A 9,219-nucleotide genomic window follows, 5' to 3' on the forward strand; every position below is an offset into this window, starting at 1 on the left:
TGTCAGAACCCATTCAATTGTACTTTACTGTATGCAAATTACACCTTAATAAACCTGACTTTAAAAAAAAGATGACCGGTAAGGGGATCTTAACCCTTGATTTAGTGTTGCTAGCACCACGCTCTGCCAAGTGAGCTAACCGGCCATCCCTACATAGAGATCCGAACCCGTGGCCTTGGTGTTATCAGCACCACACTCCCCAAGTGAGCCATGGGCCGGCCCAAACCTGACTTTTTAAAAAGCTTCGTGTGCAGCAAAATGTCCCTTGTGGGCAAGCCTTTTACTGGGAAAGGGTTGATGACCAGGAGGAACAAGCCCAACAATGTGGGGCTACTCTGTAGTGGTGATTCGCTGATCGCATAAACCGCGGCGAGTCCCAGTGGAAGGCTGCCAGCATTGGGCAGTAGATGGAAATCTGGTAAGTCTGGTTGTTAGTCCAGAGGCTCTGACTGGCTCGCTTTCCGTCTCCCAGGGACGCCACTGCACTCTACCCTGCCCCGTGGGGTCAGGGACGGAACCACGTAGGGGTCTTCACCGGGGCCTAACTATGACCTAGGTGGGCAGCAGCCCTAGGTACCGCCCGCCCGCCGAAACCCCACGGGGCGGCCCTCGAACTGTGCCTCCTCAGAGCCTCCATTGCCCCCGCAGGACGCCAAGAGAAGGAAAAAGAGAGCACCGAACGCGCCAAGCAGCTCAATGAAGTGACGTCGCTCCACGTGACGTACTTCCGGCGCGTCTCCTTCCTGCACGCCACTTCCGGTGGCTCGCTGGTCCTCGCTGGGGAGAGCGGGGCAATTAACTGGGCTGTGCCGTGCTGCCTTAGGCGCCTGCGCTGCCAACTGTGGGCGAGTTCTGTGCGCGCTAGGGGCCTGGCGCGACCCTTCGGTAAGGCGTGCGTGCGGCGGGGCGGGAACAGAAGCGCCCTCCTCGGGCTCTCGGCGTGGCCGTGCTCGCGCTCCCGCCAAAATCAAGCCCGGGACCTTTGGCGTGGCGAGTTCGCCCGCCTAAACACTGTTGGCCTCATTCCAAAAACCAGTTTTGTTTTATTTCTAAATTAACGTCGGCTCTTTTTTCCCTGGCGACGTCTGGAGAAGGGCAGGAAAATAGCGTAAATAGAGGCGCCTAGTGCCAGGCACTGTGCCAGCCCAGTACTGATGCTTTTATAATTCTTGCAACATTCAGGTATTCGGGGAATTGGGGGATTACGGTGTAGCTGATGAAAAGCCTGTTGGGAACTTGGACTGATAGTTTGACGATATTCTGTCGATTGACGTTTTTCCTTTTCCCCTCTTTAGAATGCGTTCTCTTTGCGAAGAATAAACATTCCTCCTTCCTCTCCCTCACGCACTGCGATTTTTTATATTTTGTTGTGGGTGTATGAATAGGTAATGGCAGGGTACATAATTTTTTTTTAAAAGACTAATACAAATCGGATGTGACTAAACCCCCATATGTTAGTAGTTTGAATTTTAAGCTTTATAGAATTAAGCAGATTATCACTTAATCGGGATCGCGACACTAAAAACCTAGTATTTGTTGCAGTTTGAGCTAACCCTTTTAGAAAAGCATACAGATTATCATTACTCTTATTCTTTCAATACTTGATTTCTACACCAGGATGTAATTCATAAAAAGGGACATGATCATTTAGTACTCATTCTTTCATAAGGCTGCTTGTTTTAGATGCAAGCCACTTAAAACAGCATGTTAATTTTTGGAAGTTTGTGTAAAGCACTTAGAACAGTGCCTGGCACCTAAGTCTAGAGAAGTACTGACTGCCATTATGATGATGATAATGATGGTGATTTACAAAATGTCATACCAGAGAAAGGCGAGTTTTGGGGGGTTTTTAATGCTGTCTTTATTAAAATACTTAATTTTCTGTTTTTAAAGATGTGTTTTTGCATTTCGAATTCAAATAGCTTTGCGATCAAAATAGATTTACTTGTTTTGTTCACATAACTTTGTGACCTAATGGGGGAGAAGTGTACAGATTACGAATTTTTATGATTTAAATATCACTGTTTTAAAATCTTATCTTTTGTCTCTTAAGCTGGTGACAAAATAGCTATGATTTCATTATGCTGTCTGCTTTGAGTATTTTGAACAATAAACCAGAATTTTTATCCAGTTTTCTTAGGTAGCTACAGAGATAATCTGGAAAATGAAATCACTATTTTCAGTGCTTGGGGTGGGGCAGAGAGGCAGGCATTCCAAAGGTACTGGTATAGTACTGATAGCCAGGAGTTTATCCAAATTTACAGGAAGCTATACAGATCCTTTGCATTAAGAGGATAATATCCATCAAGTGGAAATTGGCAAAATGCTGGTGTGAGTGTATTCCATTCACTGCCTTCTCCTCTCTCCCTAGCAAATAGGAGAATCACTTAAGTATATGCTCCTAAGCAGGGGTAACGGACAGACAATACTATAGTGGAGTGGTTGAAAATGTGGACTTTGGTGTTAGGTGGACCCAGGTTTAAGTCACCACTCATCCACCTACTCCTCTGTGACTTTGAAAAGATTAGGAAGCTGGAAACATTGATGGCAGGATAAACCGTGGTCTAGTTCTTGGTGAATGTTTAGGCTATCATTCTGTGAGGACTAACCAGAGTAGATTCATGATAAGAATGTTTTCACTGTGTCAGAGGAATGTCAGATTCTAAAAGAAGTGAAGCCTAAATTGTGCCAGTTGCAAGTATGACATGGCAGCCCAAAACTCCAGTATGTAGCATCTGAACATATTGGCTGTAACACAGCATTGTTGCCTACAGACAATAACAACTGTTTTTTTCTGTTTTCAAACTGTAGTTTTATCAGCGTGTTATGATGCCATCTCTTACCAATCTGGCTACTGGAATCCCCGGTAGTAAAGTGAAATACTCAAGGCTATCCAGCACAGAGGATGACTATATTGACCTTCAGGTACATGCAGAAGGGAACTGACAAGACTACATGGCTATATTTCTGTTGAGTTAGCAGAGAGGCCTTCCAGGTGGAGGTTTTGCTAACTATCCCTGAGGTTTAGAAGGAGCAGCAGGAAATAAACTCAGCTTTAAAACACTTTTAGCCGTAACTTGCAGAAGAGGACTTTGGCAGGGCAGTTTTGAACCAATTCCAATATTGTCCATTTCTAAGAATTTTCAGTTGTAACTCTTAGAGCCTTCTAGTTGCAAGTTTTATTTAGTTTATCAAAAAAATAATCAGATTGTGTTGGCTGGTTGGTTAGCTCAGTTGGTTAGAGCACGGCCTTGTAACACCAAGGAAAAGGGTTTAGTTCCCCATACCAGCCAGCCACCATGAAAAAAAGATTGTGTTTTGTTAAGTGGAGTTTTTTTTAAGGACTGTGTCACTGGTTTATTTGCCTCTAGTCAAAGCCAGTTCATCTTTTAAGAGAGAAACTAAGTGCCAAAGCCAGCAGATTGTGAGAATCTTCCTTGTTTCCTGATGGCACGAGATCCAATTTCTTTGTGTATTTATTTGTTTGTTTGTTTGTTTATTGCTTCCACAAATAAGTGATTGTTGTGTCTTCTTCCGCCCCCCCTTTATTTGATGAGATCCAGTTTATTAAAGGTATTCTTTGTGACAAACAGTAAGTAAACAGAGAATATTTATTAAGTTGTATTCTACCCTGACCATTATTTATAAAATAATCCATAGTAACAAAATAAAAATAAATAAATAAATACTTTTGCACCAATGAGAAGTGCCCATTACAAAATAATAATAATAATAATCCATAGTATAACATCTCCTTTTGCCCCCTTCCCCTTAGAATAGACTATTCTAGGTGAAACTAGGGCCAAGGAGGAAGTAACAGGCCCTATGCTTTTAAATATAAATAAATCAATTATTCCCTATACTCTTTGGACTCGCAGTTGATGGAGAGATAAAAATAGATCTGGGAAGCTTCCAGCCAGTTAGGTCATATACAGCCATGAGCAAAACCTTAGAAAGTTTGTCTCTGAATCTTAACCTTAAATTAAGCTTTTTCATAAGGCAGGTTATTTGCTCCATGGAGCAAGCACGTAATGCTTCAGAAAAAGCTGAAATTGTCTGTTTCTAAAACCTTTGACTATATGCTGATTTAACTTTGAATGCCAGGAATCACTTATTTTCTTTATTTCTCCATTGCATGGTTTTCACTTTTGGTGTAGATTTAAGAGTGAACACCATGCTATGGAAAAATAAATGTGCCAGTCACTTAATAAATATATGTCTAATGAATGAATGACCATAAGTAGTTTCTGTTTTTGTAAAAAAAAAAAAAAAAAAAAGTTTCTTATGGTACAATGGATGATCTGTGGGATGAGATTAGAAATAGAAAGGATGACATTTTACTGGGACTTTTTTGAGTGAGTTTAGACCCAATAACTAGAGCTTCATCTCCTGCCTGTCCCTTTCCTTTCTTTCCCAGAGTCACCCTGGGTAGTAGGACATACTTCAAGACACATGAAGTATCCAGTTTGGTTCTTAATTATCTTCCCTGTTTTCAAGTGTTTGAGCCCTGCTATTTTCATATGTTATTCTTTGTCTTTTTTGTTTTTGTTTCTCTTCCAGTTTAAGAAAAGCCCTCCTAAGATACCTTATAAGGCCATTGCACTTGCCACTGTGCTGTTTTTGATCGGCGCCTTTCTCATTATCATAGGCTCTCTCCTGCTGTCGGGCTACATCAGCAAAGGGGTAAGCTGTGGGCGTTTGGGAATGTGCCATGTGATCTAAGGTTTCCTTTTATATTTTGTTCTCTGATAACAAAACATGTTTTTCTTCTTTTAAGCAATGACAAGCTTTTCCCATAGTTCCTATGAGGTGGGCGGTGGCAGGTAGGTAAACTTGGCCTCTGATATATTAGGCATTTGTCCACCGTCATGATTTAGAACAGCATAGCTAAGCCTTGCATCCGGGATTTCTGATTGGTAAAGGACTTAGGTGGAGTAGCATGATGTCATTGTAGATCTTTGGTGCCAAAGACATACTGGTCAGTTTTGGGAGAGAAGCAGAGTCTTGTATAGCTGGGGCCACTGGGCTTCATAATCAGTTCCTTCTTACATTGGGTTTGGTTGGAGTTCCTGTTGAGCTTCAATACGATTCCTTAGAAACCTAAAGTTGTGTTTGGTGGTTCTTCTCTCAGGCTGTCCCCATATACAATATCTCAGCTGTTCTGATCTGGTTCTGAACATAGTTCACATCCTTCCTCTGACACACCAGGTTGGGGGATGATGGTCACATCACTCTTCATAAAATAAGGAACACAGCCAAGATTTGAAATTGTGGGTGTTATCTTTGGGAATGGTTTCACTGTCACAAAATGACTACATGTGGTTTTAAGAAGTGTGTCTGATTGCTTTGGTTCTTGGCTATTTAAAATTATTATATGGCCACCAGAGGCTTCCTTGGTGCAGTCTTCATTTGAACACCTAACTTCAGGACTGTTTCTTCATTCAGTTAACTCTCTTTTTTTTCTTTTTGGTGGCTGGCCAATATGGGGATCTAAACCCTTGATCTTGGTGTTATAACACCACACTCTAACCAACTGAGCTAACCAGCCAGTTAGCTTTCATTGCAGGAGTCTATTAACGGTATTATAAAAACTAAAAGCAGAGGTAAGATCAACACAACAAATATTGTTTTACCTTGTATGGTTTATAAAAGACTACCTTATAACTAAGGATAACAATGTTAATTAAATTAATTAAGAAAATCACTAATAGATTTTGTTCTTTTTTTATTATTGGTTTTTTTGTTTGTTTTTTCTTTTTATTAACAGATATTTCAAATAAAACAGAAGTAGAGAGAATAATATAATTAACCCCCATGTGTTCACCACCCAGCATCAGTTGTTATAAACATTTTGCCAATCTTGTTTTGTCTCTCCACCTAACTTTTTTTTTCCTGTATCTTAAAGCAAATACCAGACTTACATTTTGCTGGTAAATTCTTAAGAGTATGCATCTTCAGTATGCATCTTTGTTTTTTCATAACCCCAGTGGCACTATCTTAACGTCATTCAGGTCATTGCTCCGTTCCTTATATTTCTTGCATATTGTAGATTTAGGGGCTTACTTAGATTCAGATTTAGTTTAGTTTAGAGAGAATATTTCATAAGGTGTGCTGTGTACTCTTGTATTTGCTATAGCACATTGGTTCTCAAACTTCACCTGGCAGATTTGTTAACACACAGATTCCTCCATCTCACTCCCAGAGATTCCAATTCTGTATGTCTAGGGAAGGGCCTGAGAATTTGGTTTCTAACCAGTTTTCAGGTAATGCCAGAAGTCCACAAACCACATTTTAAGAACCATTACTATAGTATTACATTAGGAGGCACATAATGGTTGTACTAATTTTTGATATTAAGATTGATCACCAGGTTCAGGTGTCATCAGCTTCATTCATTTATTATAAACTTCTCCGTCACCCATGCCACTAATAAATCCAGTTCTATCATTTTCTAAATTTATCAGCTGAAATTCTTAGGTAAAGAACTTTTTTAAAAGTCCAACATTTGTTTACCCTGAAATACAGTATATATAGAAAAGGTAGGAAAGATGCTTGATTATTTCTCTTTATCGACTTTTATTAAAAGTCCAACATTTGTTTACCCTGAAATACAGTATATATAGAAAAGGTAGGAAAGATGCTTATTTCTCTTTATCGACTTTTATAAAAAATACACCTAGCAACCTCCAGAGGTGACCAAAGAATTATTAGTATCATTAAGAACTCATCATTTTTGGGCCGGCCCGCGGCTCACTTGGGAGAGTGTGGTGCTGATAACATCAAGGCCACAGGTTCAGATCCTATATAGGGATGGCTGGTTAGCTCACTTGGGAGAGCGTGGTACTGACAACACCAAGTCAAGGGTTAAGATCCCCTTACCGGTCATCCTTTAAAAAAAAAAAGAGAGAGAAAGAACTCATCTTTTTTTTTTTTTTAACATTGTTGTGTTTTAATAAGTTGCAGTCTGTATTCTTTTTCACATTTAAATTATTCCATATTTGGTCACTCCTATTTCTGTTTGTGGATGAGGCAGCCAAAACTATATTGATTTGGTAATTTATCAATATACATTGTTTAAATATCCCTGCTAAAAAGAGATTGTTAGATTGGGTTTTTTTTCCCTTTTTGGCGGTGGGGGGGGGGGTTGGCGTAGCTGTCTGGTACAGGGAGCGAACTCTGGACCTTGTTATCAGCACCACATTCTAACCAAATGAGCTATGCGTTTAAATCGTTTGATGAGAGAAATCTTCCTAAGCTTAAGAACAATGGAAAAAATCACAAAAAGGATAAGGGTAAATTTAACTATATAAGCATTTTAAACTGCAGCGTAAAAAACAAGGCAGACAAAACAGTTTTATAAAGGTGAATCCATATATTCAGCACATTTATTGGTCCTCTGTTATATGTAGGGCACAGCTGAGGATGCAGGGATGAACAAAGCTCCAGCCGTTATAGAACTCCCCAAAAAGTTGAAGTCCTCCTGGTAAAGAACCTGAGATACAGTCCCCTTCCTTTGACCTATGAATTGTTCTCGTGGGAATCCACACTAAGAAAGGCAGAAAAACCCACAGAAGTTTATTGTGGTATTCTGTGCAGTTACAAAAGGTAAAAACCAAAGTGTTCAACAGCCAGGTGAGGGGGGGGTGGTTAAATAAAATTGTGGTACATCCATTGCACTGGAATGTTACATACCATCCCAGCTTAAATGTATGAAGAACTTTTAATATATTGGCAATTGCTTGTTATAAAGAGACAAACAGGACACACAGTATGGTGTGCTCACAACTAAGAACTTCAAAAAAAAAAAGAGAAGGAAATAAGCCAAAATAACTGTGAATGAGAATGGATAACTTTTCTACTTTATAATTTTTAATATTTTGTATTTTTTTTCTTCAATTTATAATAGGAGGAAAAGATATGTAAACCTCTTTCCTTGGTAGTGTGCTACCAAAGAAAATGTTCTGAAAAGCTTAAAATACGAATCTATGGATCAGGCCTATGACTTTCTTTTATTTTAAAATTTATATCTTGTATGGTACTAATGTGTTTGCCTCCTTTTGCCACCAGGGGGCAGACCGGGCCGTTGCAGTCCTGATCATTGGCATTCTGGTGTTCCTGCCGGGATTTTACCACCTGCGCATTGCCTACTATGCATCCAAAGGCTACCGGGGTTACTCCTATGATGACATTCCAGACTTTGATGACTAGCGCCCACCTCAGCCCTGCGGATAAAAGTCACAGTGGAACTGTACCCAGCTTTAAGATATTGAGCAGAAACTATGGCTAAGGGCTAAGGAATTCTGCAGTTTGCAGATGTTTAACAAAACAATGGCCAGATTTTATGGGTCTATCCCAAAGACGTTAACTGAGCTTACAATTAGCTTATTAGGATATGCTCTATCATTCATCTTCCAGCCCTAGCCCCGGCAAAAGCTCCTGACAAGTTTTTCCACGTGGGTATATATCATGGAAGAATATATACTGTCTGGGGGAGTTAGAGGTCATTGTGTAGTGAGAAGTGCTGTGGCTGCCACCCTCTTAAAAACTGAGCATTTCTTTTACATACTCTTCATTGTCGGTTTGTTCTTATACCAAATGGAAGAATGCAGTATATCTAATTTCTTATTACTAGGTAATTTATTTTTAAAATATCTAAGTATCTTATCTCCTACACTTATCTCTATCTTCATGTTCTAATGGAAGACCTTGGTAAAATCAAATATTGGTATGGGTCCATCTGTAATATTTTTTTTTACTCTCCGTTATTGATGGAGTTTGGATGTGTTGTCCCCTCCAAAACTCATGTGGAAATTTGATCCCCAATGTAGCAGTGTTGGAAGCTGATTGAGTCATGGGGGCGGATCCCTCATGAATGGATTAATGCTCTCCCTAGGTGGAAGGAGTAATGAGTGAGTGCTCTCTCTATTAGCTCCTGCAAGAGCTGGTTGTTTAATAGGCCTTGCACCTCCTCTCTCTCTCTCTTTGCTTCATCTCACCATGTGATCTGCTTGTACCTGCTGATTGCCTGCTGCTTTCCACCATGAGTAGAGGCAGTCTGAGGTCCATGCCAGAAGCAGCTGTGCCAGAATCGTAAGCCAAATAAACCTCTGTTCTTTATAAATTACCCAGTCTCAGGTATTTCTGTTATAGCAACACAAAACAGACTAAGACAGTTATTGACAGTAATCAGTAATTTTTATTTTTTTATTTTTTTAAAAT

General features: G+C 40.0%; 1 protein-coding gene across 2 annotated transcripts; it reads left to right on the forward strand.

Annotated features, from left to right (window-relative positions):
* The first annotated feature begins 900 nt into the window (after nucleotides 1-900).
* TMEM230 (transmembrane protein 230) lies at nucleotides 901-8,566 on the forward strand. Of its 2 annotated transcripts, XR_551935.1 has the most exons (5): nucleotides 1,026-1,108; nucleotides 2,812-2,925; nucleotides 4,561-4,683; nucleotides 7,410-7,605; nucleotides 8,068-8,140. XR_551935.1 is itself a non-coding variant. In XM_008591569.1 (4 exons), the coding sequence occupies exons 2-4, from the start codon at nucleotides 2,827-2,829 to the stop codon at nucleotides 8,206-8,208; spliced, it is 363 nt and encodes a 120-aa protein (XP_008589791.1). In that variant the 5' UTR covers nucleotides 901-1,108; nucleotides 2,812-2,826; the 3' UTR covers nucleotides 8,209-8,566. The 2 variants fall into 2 exon arrangements, 1 of the variants encoding a protein (XP_008589791.1); XM_008591569.1 differs by lacking the exon at nucleotides 7,410-7,605 and having other exon boundaries at nucleotides 901-1,108; nucleotides 8,068-8,566.
* The last annotated feature ends 653 nt before the right edge of the window (nucleotides 8,567-9,219 follow it).

Source organism: Galeopterus variegatus, unplaced genomic scaffold (assembly GCF_000696425.1).
Source record: "Galeopterus variegatus unplaced genomic scaffold, G_variegatus-3.0.2 Scaffold7045, whole genome shotgun sequence".
Lineage (NCBI taxonomy): Eukaryota > Metazoa > Chordata > Mammalia > Dermoptera > Cynocephalidae > Galeopterus > Galeopterus variegatus.